Source organism: Myotis daubentonii, chromosome 9 (genome assembly GCF_963259705.1).
Source record: "Myotis daubentonii chromosome 9, mMyoDau2.1, whole genome shotgun sequence".
NCBI classification, from domain to species: domain Eukaryota; kingdom Metazoa; phylum Chordata; class Mammalia; order Chiroptera; family Vespertilionidae; genus Myotis; species Myotis daubentonii.
The window spans coordinates 75,799,227-75,813,366 of NC_081848.1; the positions used below are offsets into that span (position 1 = coordinate 75,799,227).

Below are 14,140 nucleotides of genomic sequence, written 5' to 3' on the forward strand. Positions count from 1 at the left end.
GAGGCAGTTATGATCAATATCATTTTACAGATTTGGAAACAAGCTCAGAGCCCAGCCAGTGTGGCTCAGTGGCTGAGCGTAGACCTATGAACCAGGAGGTCATGGTTCAATTTATATATATATGATTCAGAGAAATTCAAGAATTTGTTCAAAGTATGGTTAATAACATGTAGAGTTGGGGTTCAAACTGAGATTGAATTCTAAAGTCCCTCTGCTTTATTGCCTCCTTGTATCAGTTATTATTGTTTTGTAAAAAATTATCTCAAAATTCAGTAACTTAAAACAATAAACACTTATGATCATACTGTTTTTGAAGGTCAGATATCCAGGAGTGGCTCAGCTGGATGTCTCAGCCCCAGAATCCCTCATGAGGTTATAGTCAAGATGTTGGCCAAGGCTGCTGTCATCTCAAAGCTCTGCCAGGACTGGAGAATCTGCTCCTAAACTCAGGAACGAGGCCGTGGGCAGGCCTTGGTTTCTTGCTGGCTATTGGCCAGAGGCTCCAGTTTTTTGTCCCATGGATCTCTCCAGGGGACTGCTCACACATGGCAGCTTGCTCTCCCTAGAGCAAGAGATTCAAGAAAAAGGGAGGAGGCAACCGAGAGAGCACCAAGGAGCTGTGGTCTTTCATAACTAATCTCAGCAGTGACACGCCATCACCTCTGCCATCTGCTGTGAGTCACACAGACCAATCCTGGTGCAACGTGGACAGGACTACACAAGGGTGTGAATACAGGGAGGCAAAGGTCATCGGGGGCCACTTTGAAGGCTGGTGGCCACGCTGCTCACCTTTCTAGAGCCAGACAAAAGGCACAGTGCTGCAGATAATAAGGCAATGTCCCCTCAAAAAAAAGTCACAGAAATTAATCTAAAAAGTCACAAAATTAATTTTGATATTATTTATTTAACAAACATTCCATTCATTCGATTTCCTTCTTACTCCCCTCTTCCTAAGGCTTCTTCACCAGCTCTTCAGCACTAGGTCTACAGGAAAGTCACTAAAACCCTAAGTGAATCAGGTTCCCCATCTGGATAACGCAGATAATACCGGCTCCTATCTATCTCCCACAGAAGGAAGCTATACACGGGAAAGCAATTTGCATTCTTGGAGCTAGGGGAGCGGGGCGAGTTCCAAGAATTCCGATAATGCACAGCCACACTGTATTTCCAACCAGCCAGGTAGCTGGTCACTGCTTTCCACGGCGTGTACCATGCAGGCGCATTCCTCAAAGCAGCCAGCCTACCCACTTGGGTCAAGGAAAATCAGAGTTTCCCTTGATCTCCTAAGTAAACGAGCCCAGTCATTTCCTCCTCTGAAAACCCCCGCCCGCGTCCTCCCAACCCCATCGCCCTCCCGTCGCCTGGCGGACCTAGCCAGTCACCCTGCGCTTCTGGGCTCCTCCCCATCCCGCAGTGCCCCCCGCCGGGCAGTTTCCGCCACCTCGAAGGACTACAGTCCCCGGCATGCCCCGCGGCGGCCGAGGGGACACGTGACCGCGCCTCTCCCCCGTGAGGCGGTCACATGACTAGGGGGAAATGGCTGCGTTGACGGCGGACAACTTTGGGGCGCTCCAGAGCCTGTTGAAGGTAAATGGAGGGGTGGGGACAGCCCGAGGCGCCCTTTGTCCCCGGGATTTTAGCCGGAGTAGGAATTGGGAATAAAGGGACCTTGATTTGGAGTCAGAACTCTGGTACTACCTCTCTGTGGCCCGGGGAAGTCGTTGCGCGCTTCCGAGCCGTTCAAGAGAAGGAATAAAATGTATACCGCCCTAACCATGGTGGGGAGCACCAAGATAACGGTTGTGAAGGCGCCGTACAGATGCCTCCTGCTACAGCCTCTGGGGCTGGCTTTGGCGATGGTGCATTAGGGGTAATTGCCAGGCCGCGTGGCCAGTTGAGGCCGCACCCAGCAGCCCGTTGGGCGGGGTGGTGGAGAAATGGTCTCTGCGCGCCAGCCCCTCAGTCAAGTGCGTTCTTCCTTCTCCGAGTCCAGGGTTTTCTGTACTTCCTCGAACCCATGTCAGGGCCAAAAAAATTGATAATCGTTTGAAGGATTGTGAGATTGCAAGGGTCGTACTTCATAGAGCTTGGAAGGACCTAATAAGATGATGGAGTTATTTGCCTAACTTCTGACTTCCTCTATAGGAAGGGGCGGCTTTATCTCCCTTCATAGTTCTTGTCACTACCGGACCTTAGGCGTCTGTTGGTCGTCTTTCTTCCTCACAAGAATGTAAGATCCATGAGGGACTTTTTAAAAACCAACAACCCACCAGACGAAGAGGATTGAGTTAGCAATACTCAGCATTTGTGTGTAGCACACGTTCATCATTCATGGCACAACATCATTGATTCATGCAATGGTCCCTCTGCTGTTTTAACCACCTCCCCAGTGTTCTGTCCTATTCTCCGTCCCTAAAGGCATCTATTTTATTCACAAATGTGTCGCCAGCAAGTGTACCCCCCAACACCTGGCACACAGCATGTGCTTAATAAATAGCTGTTGGATGCATTAATGAAGGACGCAATAAAGCTGGGACTGGAAACCTAAAGCTCTCTGCTCACCCTCATTGTGGCTGCCCCCAGCTCCCCCCCCCCCGCCCCCAACGCACACACACACACCTATTGGAGGTATGGACTTTCAAGGTCAGCCTCTGCTGATACCTCTGGGTGATGGGACTTGTGACTGCCTGGCAGGGAGCTCCCCACTTAGTCCCAGCCTCCTGCTCGGCCTTGCCTGACACCACAGCAGCAGGGATGTTGGGACACCTCGTTCCAGCTTCCCAAGCTGGAAGTCTAGGCTTCCCACTCGGCCTTTGCTGACCTGGGGAAGGGTGGGGCCACAGTGCTTTCCGCGGTGTTTGGCTGGAGCAGAGCATATTGTCTAAGGTTTTCTGCTTTGCTAGGCTGCCCCTTCTTGGTCTGTTGGCTAGAGAGAGCAGGAATTCGTTGGAGCTTTTTGCTTCCTGCACCCACTGGCATCCTCCATTGCCCTCTTCTTCAGCTCAAAGTCTGGGATGTCTGAACAAAAAGAAAACCCAGGAACTCACCACCCTGTCATTCCTTGGTCATGAGGTCCACAGCGGGTCTGTCTTCTCCGCACCCCCTTTCAGAGTCGTCTTGGGTTTGTTTTCTATATAGTCCCCAGGATTGCTGGTTGTACCTAATGGGAAGAAGAAGGAAAAGTACTTCTAATCCATCTTCCCTATGTGCATTCTGTTCTAAAACATGTGTTTTCGGTGACTTAATTTGTTTTCCACCTGTGGATTAATTCATAGGCTTCCTCAAAAGATGTTGTCAGACAGCTGTGCCAAGAGAGCTTCTCCAGTTCAGCCCTCGGCTCGAAAGAACTCTTGGATATCACGTGTTCCAGCTTGTCTGTGACTCAGGAGGAGGCAGAGCAAGTAAGTGTGACCAGAAATGACCTTTGACCATCAGACTCACAACTCATCAGTCTCTTTCTCGACCCCCTGCAGTCATTGCTGCGTCCAAGGAAATGTTCCCCTTAAATGTCTGTTGACATTAAAGCAAACTTAAAATAGATTATTTTTTTAGTGTCAGTGAACTGAACACCTTTGTTTTGAACCTTGATTTTCTTGCTGTAAATGAGCATGGCTGGGAGAACTTACCAGAATCAGACCTCCTGACCGTTTCTTTTTCTGACTTGTTGCCTAAACAGTGTGGCCACAAGACAACCTTTTTAAGACTTTTCTTTCCCGACCTGTAATTTGCTGACGTTCATTAATTGTCGGATACTTAGGCAGACTTTTCAGGGATCTCTGGGCAGAAACCGCGAGGCCCAAACACTGTTAGGGAGGATGTGCGCCGGCCGGACCTCGCCTCAGCTCAGCTGACGGCCAAGAGGAAGGGGAAAGGGACTTTTGGTATGGAGCGCTCACAGCCTTACTTTTCCAGGGAAACAGTTTTCTAACACAGGAGGCCACCCAAACTGGCCCATGTTGTTGGTGGTGGTGGTGTTGTTATTTCAATCTGGAGCTTTGTTCACTGAGGTTGGCACATGGGCATTGGCACTTGCAGCAGAGGCCTCGGGGCTGGTGGGACTCTGTTGAATGACCAGCAATGTGGGGCAGGCGGGGGGTTGAGCCCTGTCCCCCTCCCCCCCGTCCCCATCCCCATCTCCTGGCCCACTTCTCCTCACCGCCTGCCCGGGGCTCCCCGTCTCTCCCACAGCTGCTCCAGGCCCTGCACCGCCTCACCAGGCTGGCGGCGTTCCGGGACCTGTCCTCCGCCGAGGCCGTGCTGGCTCTCTTTCCTGCCAATTTCCACCAGAACCTCAAAAACCTGCTGACAAAAATCATCCTAGAAAACATGTGAGTGCCCGTTTCTTCAGCATTCCTTGTAAGGTTTATATTTGTTCTTCCTGTTCTAGAAATAATACGTTCATTCTTGAAAAGCACACAGGGTGAGCAAAAAAGCCCCCCTAATCCCGCCCCCCGGAGGGTTGGCAGTGTGCATTCCCTAGCGGGAGCCTCTCGGGGCGTGTTTATGTTTTGCAGAGAGGTGGGCGTGTCTGTTTTTAACCCAGTAGGATGATGCCCCTTTATAACGAGCTGGTTTGCAATGAACAGTATTAATGTCAACGATATTTCAGGTCCGTACATATTTACCTTCAGTAACATTTTTAGTGGCTAAACATATTCCGTTGTGTAAAGAAATTCTGTGTAATTCAGTTAAGAGATTCCCAAGGGTTAGATACTTATGCTGTTGGCCATTTTCACTTCAGTGAACAATTTATCATAGAAACTTGCTTCACTTACTTTCTTGCTGGGCTAAAGGCAATGGGCGGCCCTGGTCCGTGTGGCTCGGTTGGGCGCCATCCTGTGCACCAAAAGGTTGCTGGTCCCATCCCCGGTCGGCACATGCTGGCCATGGGCTCCACCGCCGGTAGCAGGCATGCAGGAGGCAACCGATAGAAGTTTCTCTCTTGCATCAATATTTCTCAAATCAATATATAAAAAAAAGACTAGGCCAACCTTTTCTCTGCTTGTTTGAGAACGATGGCCAAGAAGATGGCAATACATTGAGCCTTTTCCTTTTTTTAAGTTGTGAAAACAAACAGTACTTTGTCCTTAAAGTCACTGAGCTTTACAAACAAACACACAAACGACTGCTCACTGGAATGAGGTGTTCCTGTGGTCCTTCCCTGTCAGGAGGTGATCACAGGTTTGGGGGCACAGAGGGGGGCAGAGGCCCAGGTCCACGGGCCTCTCGTTGTCAGGAGACTCCGGTTCCATCCTGTGCCATCATTTTCTCCTCATTTTTCCCTCTTACACAGATCTACGTGGAGAGCAGAAGCCCAAGCTGACCTGAGTGAGTACCAAGAACTGTGCCTTTCCCTCCTCACCCTGCTTCCCGGCCCAGCTCCGAACCTGCCAGCTGGCGAGTTTTTAACCGAAAATCAAAGGGAATTAACCTGATCCCAAGCTCAACGTGTATGTGGGTTTTTTTTAATTCCACTTTTTTTTTTTTAATATATTTTATTGATTCTTCACAGAGAGGAAGGGAGAGACATAGAGAGTTAGAAACATCAATGAGAGAGAAACATCGATCAGCTGCTCCTGCACACCTTCTACTGGGGATGTGCCCGCAACCCAGGTACATGCCCTTGACCGGAATCAAACCTGGGACCTTTCAGTCCGCAGGTCGACGCTCTATCCACTGAGCCAAACCGGTTTCGGCTTTAATTCCACTTTTTAATTTTTTTCTGATTATAAGCTTAACATAATACAGGCATGTTGTTAAAAAAAAATAAACTGAAATGTCCAAGTAGTAAGTGAAATACTTAACATAATGATATTTCCATTGGGAAAGAAAAATGTAATTGAAATTAGTTTGAGAGGTTGAATGAAAGTGGATATTTAATAAAGGATCACGAAACTCACTCTGATCCAGTCACTCTGCTGAAGAACGCTGCCTGCGTTGCTCACGGTCCTCCCAGCACCCGGGAGCGAGGCTCAGGTTATCCCCATTTTACAGATGAGGAGGCAGAGGCTCAGAGGTAGAACCCGTCTCCCAGCCAAGTCTCTGTCTCTCAAACAAAAGCTCTTTCCACTGTTGTTGAAGCTGCACATTTCCCAAGCCTCAGGCCTCCACCTGTCTTCTCTATCAGTGCCACTTCTCATCCTGTCCTGCCTTCTGGAGGGCCGGGGTTCCGGCAGAAGCCTGGGGATGCTCAGCCCTAAGCGCAGGTGGCACGGAGCAGTGGGCCCGTCTGCCTGTCTCCCTCCATGGATCACGTGCATGACACGTGGACAGCCCATTGCGTGAATTGTGAACACGCTTGACCTTTTCTCACTTGAAGGCTGTGACAGCCCTCAGTGCCTGTCACAGAGTACAGGCTCAGTAAATGCGGGGACGTGAGCTCTGAGCGGGGCTGTCCTCCTCCTCCTCCCCCACAGTCTCTCTTCCACGCCTGGTGGACCTGGACTGGAGAGTGGACATCAAAACCGCCTCCGACAGCATCAGCCGCATGGTGGTCCCCACCTGCCTGCTCCAGATGAAGGTACGGCCATCGTCATCCTCACTAGAAGGACAGGAGGGCGGTAGCGACGGGCACCCCCGGGGGCCACGGGAAATGCCAGGGTTCAGGGCTCTCTAGCTCCATAAGTAAAAAAGCTGCCCCAAACACGGCATAGATTTACGAAGTATATGTGTAGTGACATAGACATAATATGTCTCGTGATGCACTGGGCAGGGGCTCCTGCCGGCAGTTGGAGACGGGTCCCTTCATTTTCTTGTTTTCGCGCTCTTGCCTCACTGGTGTTATCTTCACAGTTCTTTCCAGGAATCTTTTAAAGCCACGGACCCATTTTAAGGGTTTGTTTGGGTAAAATTAGATAATGGAATACTGTATTTACCTAACCAGACACCCAGAAACTCAACACCTGAAGAAAATGAGAACGTAAGGGTGCCTCTAACAATGACGTTTTTAAATATTAGTAAAGCTCACTGTTTAAGAAAGCTATCAACATAAGTACAGGTCGTAATACAGCGGTGGGCAAAGGTAGGCTGGCGGTTGTTCGTATGGAACGAAACATGCAGGTTCTGATTATTGCAGTCGCTTCGTTAACTCAGGGAATGGCAAGTGGCACAGTGCACTTGGGTGCATGAGTGCTCCGATTGCCTGCCTTCATTTACACACCCTCATAGTCGACTTGCTATGCCAGGCACACAGTGGCACTGAGCTCCTTACCAACCTCCTCCTGCCCACCCCGGATGTTCCCTGCATCCCACTGGATCCTCACGGACCCCTAGAGCCCATTGCGTGAATTGTCAGTGTGAACACGTGACGTTTTCTCACTTGAAGGCTGAGTGAGAGTCAGGTGAGCCTCGGCTTCCCCGACTCCTGCCCTGAGCACTGGTGGCGAATGGAAACGGACCCCCAGCCTCAGAGCCATCGCCTTCTCCTCCGCCGTTGCTGACTGACTCCAGGGCGAGGACAGTGTGGCGAGCCGGCACGGCCATGGCATACTCAGCCCCAGGGCGCCTCAGGTGCCATGCAGCTCGGCCTGGTTCAGTGACCCTGAGTGGGGGCTTGAAGGATGGAGAGAAGACAGACAAGAGAAGGAAAGCTGGGTCTCGGTGGGGCGCTGCTCCCGGATGGAGGGACAGCACCAGCGCCCACCAGCCGTGTTTTATTTTATAGCAGATCCCCGAGGCAACGTAAGGGCATGATCAGGATGTTTACAGCATTCTCGTGGGTTTCAGTCCTACTCAGCTACATGCACCTGACTCTATCAAGCCCATATCACTCAGGCACGTGGGGCCACGTGTTCGGACCATAGGTTCAAGCTCACAACTATAGCTGTTGGCTCTATTTGTGCTGTGAGGGCTCTGCCCTCCAAGCTGGGACTTGCACGGGGCAGTGAGAGGCCTGTGCCCTCTCCTCAGTCCAAACCTGTCCAAAACCCTGTGGCCGCGCCCCACAGGACAGTCGCTCTGAGCAAAGAGCCTCTCAGAGGTTCCCTGGATGGGGGTGGGCTCCCGGGTCCAGGGCCCACCTGCTGGGCAGTAGGAGGTGAGACGGCGATGACTTCGGGGCTGTGTTCTGTTTCCAGATCAAGGAAGATCCCAGGCTGTGCAGGGACAGCCCCTCCGTCTCAGCTGTCACCATGGAGCTGAGCAAGGAAACGCTGGACACTATGTTAGACGGGCTGGGCCGCATCCGGGACCAGCTTTCTGCCGTGGCCAACAAATGACACCACCAGCCACCGGCCCCACTGCCACGCCCCGGCTGCTGCCAGAGATGGAGCATCTCCTGACTCGACTGACACCAGCGGGCTGCCCTGGTGGCAGCAGCTGCAGACGGGCCAGGCGGGCTGGGGGACAGAGGGGGCTGCCATCCGAAGGTGCAGCTGGACTGGAGGACGCAGCCACGTCCCACACTGTTCTCCTCACTCATCTTCCTCTTCCCAGGCTGGTGGGCAGAAGCCTCCACCTTGAAAGGCTCCTGCGTGCACCTGAGTAACCGCTGTGGCCGTGTGGGGGCACATGAGCCTGTCAGCGGCCCTGTGGCCGCTTGAACATTCAGGCCCCGTTGGGGAGCTCTCTAGTAAGTTCCTCTCCAGCACCAGCTCTGATGAGCGCATTCCCAGCCCTGGGACACATGGAAGGGATCGGTGGCGGGTGCCAGCGGCTCCTGCTTCTCTGTCCGAGAGGCCAGGCGGACCCCACAGAGCAGGGTCCCGGCAGTGTGGCCCCCTGCCCCGAAGCCAGAGCCTCCTGTCGGCGCAGGAGGTCTGAAATGGGGGCTGATTCTCTTCGCGAAGCTGGGGCCCATCCTTGGATCATGCAGCCCCTCCAGGGTGGTGAGTGGGAGTGATGGGAATAAACAGTTCTGAAAACCTCTGATTCTGTGCTGAGCCTGAGTTCATTGCCTTGGGCTGGGGCTGCCTCCTGTGTGAGGGTGACCCCAGCTTCCTAATTCCCAGCCAAGCCCATGACCATATGTGACCTGAAGCCACAGGGACCCTTGCTACCTTCCGTGTGCCTGTGTGTCCTGTAGAGCAAAGGCAAGGTTGGCAGTGTGCTTGTCACAGCTGTGATGAAAGCACCCCTTAGAGCAGTGGTTCTCAACCTTCCTAATGCCCCGACCCCTTAATACAGTTCCTCATGTTGTGGTGACCCCCAATTTCATTGTTACAAATTGAACATAATTAAAGCATAGCGATTAATCACAAAAACAATATGTTATGTGTGTTTTCCGATGGTCTTAGGCGACCCCTGTGAAAGGGTTGTTGGACCCCCAAAGGGATCGCGACCCACAGGTTAAGAACCGCTGCCTTAGCGTCATCTGACACGTCATAGGACTCAGCGCATGACGCGCCCCCCTTCTGGGTCACTCCCCCAGCAGCAGCCTGCTGTCCCAGTGCTTCGCTGTGGCGCAAGCAGGTCACACTCGCAGCTGGAGGGCCACATGCTTGCTGTGGTGGCTTCTCGGTGGTGTGGGTGGGGGAGGGCGGGTAGGAGAGAAGCCGGGTTAAGAGACCAACAGGCAGCAGGGGTGGGAACCAGCTCCACTTCTCGGTGGCAAGGGCTTGACCTCTAAGCCTCAATCCTCCCAGTTCCCAGTATTTAAAATTAAATGGAGATAATTATGTTACCTACCTGCAGGGCCTTTGTGAAGATTAAATGACAAGGCGCCTAAAAGCACCTAGCACTGTTGTGGCAAATAGGAAGGCTGCACCGTGCCAGCTCTGGTTGTTAATGGCAGGAAAGGAGAAAGCCCTCCACATGCACTGTTTCATCTGCTCTAACAGCAGGTGTGACAATGTTCTCATCCTCCCTTTGTCGGTGCAGAAACCCGCTTATCGCTCATCGAGGTTAAGTCACCTGCTGGTAAATGGCCTTGTTAAGACTTGGGTCCAGCTTTCTCCAGCTTCCTCGGCCGCACAGCACTCTGCACGGGCCGCGGAGCTCGGTGGCTTTGGGTCCGTTGGGAAAACGGGAGCTGCAGTGGAGGTGAGCAGTCCTCCCACCTGGGGAGACACCAGGTGAGAAGTCGAGGAAGGATCCAGGCGCCTGTCTGCTGGCTCCCGGGAGCTGAGCTCCCTTCTGTTCAAATGGCAGTTCCGCACCCTGTGGGGCCGAACCACTGACAGTCCGATGCCAGCTGGGGGTCCCTCCTGCGGGAAATGAACACGTTTTTTTACATCAGCAACGGGTTCATGGACCGGGAAGGCGGCCCACTATTACAGGTTGAGAGCCTTGTGAATTCATTCCCCTGTTTTTCTCCCACTCCCTCTGACCCACAAAAACCTTCAAATCCTGTCCTGTGGGCCTCAATAAAAGACTAATCGGAAGCAGGCGAGCTGGGCATTCCGTTAGCCAGGTCCTGATGAGCAGAGCCATCTGGGTGCCTGGGAGACAGCGGGCACCAGTCACTGGGCCGGTCAGTAAATGTTCGCTACCCTTCACCTCACACACTCATTTAAAGCGTTTGTTTTCCACCTTTGGGGAAGATGGATAGTAGACACCATATTCCTGGTTGGCCCGACCCTCATAAAAACCTAGCTTCTACCCAGCCTCCTGATGGGATGTTCATTTCCGTCACAAAGGGCCACACGGGGGCTGGGGGAGGGGGACCCCAGGTTAGTCAGGAGGCAGAGGGGGCGAGGGGACAGCAGGCCTTTATTGGGGTCTTCTCAGGAAGGAATGGGCAAGCTTAGGATTGGCTGGTTTGAATAATGTGGGCGGGCTCTGGGCTACAGGAGTGTCCCTGGTTGTCCGGTACCTTCGCCTCCCCTTTCTGGTGATTTTCAAGGCCAAAGACATTGACGTCAGGACCAGACATTCGGGTCTTTCCCACACCAGTTCTCTAAACACACACAGTGGGCACCACATCCAGAAGGCATTAGTCAAGCTCTGTGGTCTGGTATTTGCAAATTTCCAGGAAGCGCGTCCAGTGTGGTGTAACGGGCCCTCCCTAACTTTGTTCCTAAGCTGAGATGGTATCAGAAATGAGAGAGGGTTTTTGTTACTTTTATAATGTATGTATTTTTACTCAAGAAACCATTGGCTACCTGGCAATTTGAAAGTTTTCCAGTAGTTGATCATTTACAAGAACTATTTGAACCTGTAACTGCTGACTTCCAAATACTGATAATTCCTAAACATTCTCTTACCTGCATGGGGTTGACTTTTGTGCAACTTCCTTCTTTAGTGCTCACATGTCTGTGCTTCAATTGTCCTTTTTACAACTGCTTCAAGCCAGAAAAAAAAAAACCCAAAACGATTTCCTAGTAGTATTCCCTGGTTGGTGCCAGAGGACCAGAATCCCCCAGGAGAGCGGACCATTCTTCCTTCGAGGAAACGTTAAGAGCTCATAGAGGGAAGTCTTGAGCTTCTATCAGCCATGGGCTCTTGGGAAAGACTCTGATGGGTTTTTAATGCCTTGTCTGTGAGTGGAGATAAGATATCTACTTAGGTAATGCCTGCCACAGACTTACAGTCAAGTAGGAAGCAGACTCCTCCACTGAAGAATGGGATGTTCGTGGCCGCTCGCATCAGCGTGGCACTAGCCATACGGCCGTGGACACGTACCACACGGTGAAGTAGAGTACATCCCAGCAAACTGAACAGCAAACGACTTGAGAGCTACTCTGGAAAGCCCCTGAGAAAGCTCCTACGCCTCCAGGCTTTCAGCTTCGGGAGTGAGCGTCACTGGGCCACTGATTTCACTGCTTCAACAAAAACCCAATTTCCATGGTCTGGAGAATTTAGTTTCTCTCTCACATAGAAGTCTGGGCTGGTGGAAGGTTTGAGGAGGTCCGATGGTTCTGCTCCAGGGATGGTCCATGGACCCAGGTTCTCTCCATGGTGTTGCCTCACCAACCACCAGGTGCCGCCCTCATCCCTGTGAGTAAATTCTGCTCATCACTCACTCCCTGAAACGTCCCATTGGTCGCAATCACATGGCCAATATTTAGCTGCAGGTAGGTTGGGAAATACATTCTCTGGCTGGGCAGTCCAGTCATCTGTCTGTCTAGCCACAACACACAAGGCGGGGAAGTGAGTGAGACTCATTACTAAAATAAAGAAGAGAAGGGATAGAGAGAAAAACTGACATGGCTTCATGGATCAGTCGCTTTCCTGAGACCAGGTTTCATGGAAAAAGAGAAGAGAAAGGCTGCCTGGGTGTGGCTGTGGGTGTGGGTGCAGTGGTGGTGGATGTTTCTTGAGGCTGAAGACCAGGTCTCCCTAACTCGGTACCCACAGGAGCTAGCACGGTGCCTAGCACACAGGAGACTTCCCAATAAAGGTTCACTGGCGTCCTACCTTCCACAGACCCACACAGGATTTGACCTGTATTAGTAAGTGATGGTTGAATGATATCGAATTGATCAGAATGGCAGATCAATGGAATTAACATTGACTGGACTTGCTTGTTGTCAATCTACCTCAGCAGTGCCTTTTACCCTAAAAAATTTCATTCAACACGTGCAGAGGGCACAGCAGGTGACTCAGTTGGTTAGAGCATCATCCTGTACACAGAAAGGGTTGTGGGTTTGATCCCTGAGAGGGTGCATATGGGCGGTAACCAATCGATGTTTCTCACATAGATGTCTCTCTCCCTTCCTCACTCTAAAATCAGTAAACATATCCTTGGGTGAGGATGAAAACAAACAAACAAACAACAAAACACCTGCAGAGGGACCTGGTGGCTGGGCCCGAGTTCGCCAACCGAGGACCATGCTCCCATCTCACCACCATGCTCCCCAGCCTTCATGGACTCCAGGTGTGCGGAGCGGGGATGGCTGCTCATAGCGGTCTCCCAACCACAGGCGTGTCCCCTGGGCAGGAGGAGGCAGGGATAGGAGCTCTGGGGGAGGGTAGGAGGTTGATGGCGAGGAGCAAACATCAGCATGCTGAGCCCCTGTCCTATTACAGAGACCAGCATTTCCTAGGGGCCAGCGGCATGAAGGTGCCGAGTTCTCCCCAACTCCCGAGAGGCAGGCAGGGAGAAGGGAGGCTGGGCCAGGGAAGGGAGGCTGGGCCAGGGAAGGGAGGCAGCACGCACTTCCGGGGGCCCTCTCGCTGGAGTGTCTTCCTTTAATCCTGGCTTAACTGCTGATCACACTTCTGGATTCAGGAGTGGCCCCTGCCAGGGACCTAGAACATCAACTTGTCGCCTGTCTTCTCAGCCTGTGTTGCCCCAGTCACTCCTCCTACCACTGCATTGTAATTGGCTAGGTATTACCTTCTCACTGCTCACCTGAGTGCACCAGTAATAGGCAGCCCTGTGGGCACCAATTCCTGCCACCAGCTGAGATGGGTTCTGTTCCCAGGGTGACTCCTAGAGAAGAGGTCACTTGCCATATCCTTGTTGGTGACTCAAGTTCTTCTTATGCCCAAAAGCCACACAGGAAGGGAAATGTCCGCCTACTCCTCACCCGGGCGCAGCTGGCGCTTGCCCAATATGCCCAGCAGGTGGCACCATTGCTCTCCTTATCCTCCACCCTGGCCTAATAGGGCAAACAAAGACCAGGAGCTAGGCACCTGGAGTCTCTGCTAGGACCCCTGGCGAGAAGAGGAAGCCCCCAGGCCCCTCCCCTAGAGAACTCCCCCTCTGGCCCAGAGCAACCAAAGGAGAGAAGGAGGGAACTGGAGGCAGGGCAGGCCCACTGAGGGAGCCACGAAGCCTGCTCCTAGGCTGAGCTCTGGAAGCACCCCGTCTCCTCATTGCTTCTATGGCTGGGTAACGGGTGCCGGGAATCCCACCACTGAGACCCGTTAGATACGACGCTTCTAGGTGAGGTTTTATTAGCAGCAACCCCCCAAGTCCAAGGCTCGGCTCACAAGGCCTTGTACTGGGTGTCTTTCTAGCTATACTGTTTAAATAAAGATCCCACTGATTCCTTTTATTTCTAAACTATTTTCCTTATTGATTTCAGAGAGGAAGGAAGAGGGAGAGAGCGAGATAGACATAGCAATGGTGAGAGAGAATCATTGATCGGCTGCCTCCTACACGCGCCCCCCCCCCCCTCCGCGTCCCCCCCCCCCCCCCCACACACACACACACTGGGAATTGAGCCCACAACCTGGGCATGTGCCCTGCCAGGGAATCCAACCGTGTCCTCCTGGTTCCTAGGTGGATGCTCAACAGATTACATTTTCTTTCTTC

The 14,140-nt window shown here is 52.4% G+C and overlaps 1 protein-coding gene across 2 annotated transcripts; it reads left to right on the top strand.

Moving 5' to 3' along the window:
- Window positions 1–1,451: 1,451 nt before the first annotated feature.
- COMMD9 (COMM domain containing 9) lies at window positions 1,452–8,868 on the top strand. 2 transcript variants are annotated; one of them, XM_059709648.1, is made up of 6 exons: window positions 1,452–1,587; window positions 3,276–3,401; window positions 4,189–4,328; window positions 5,294–5,328; window positions 6,417–6,520; window positions 8,076–8,868. In XM_059709648.1, exons 1-6 carry the CDS (start codon window positions 1,537–1,539, stop codon window positions 8,214–8,216), a joined length of 597 nt encoding a protein of 198 aa, XP_059565631.1. In that variant the 5' UTR covers window positions 1,452–1,536; the 3' UTR covers window positions 8,217–8,868. The 2 variants fall into 2 exon arrangements, with proteins under 2 accessions (XP_059565631.1, XP_059565630.1); XM_059709647.1 differs by lacking the exon at window positions 1,452–1,587 and adding an exon at window positions 3,002–3,121.
- The last annotated feature ends 5,272 nt before the right edge of the window (window positions 8,869–14,140 follow it).

What these genes read in the sequence shown, in the direction of transcription:
- COMMD9 (XM_059709647.1), top strand. Translation starts at nt 3,068, where the DNA reads ATGAGGTCCACAGCGGGTCTGTCTTCTCCGCACCCCCTTTCAGAGTCG. An exon ending in CTCAGGAGGAGGCAGAGCAA is followed by an intron (nt 3,402 to 4,188) that starts GTAAGTGTGACC and finishes TCTCTCCCACAG; the next exon opens with CTGCTCCAGGCCCTGCACCG. An exon ending in AGAAGCCCAAGCTGACCTGA is followed by an intron (nt 5,329 to 6,416) that starts GTGAGTACCAAG and finishes CCTCCCCCACAG; the next exon opens with TCTCTCTTCCACGCCTGGTG.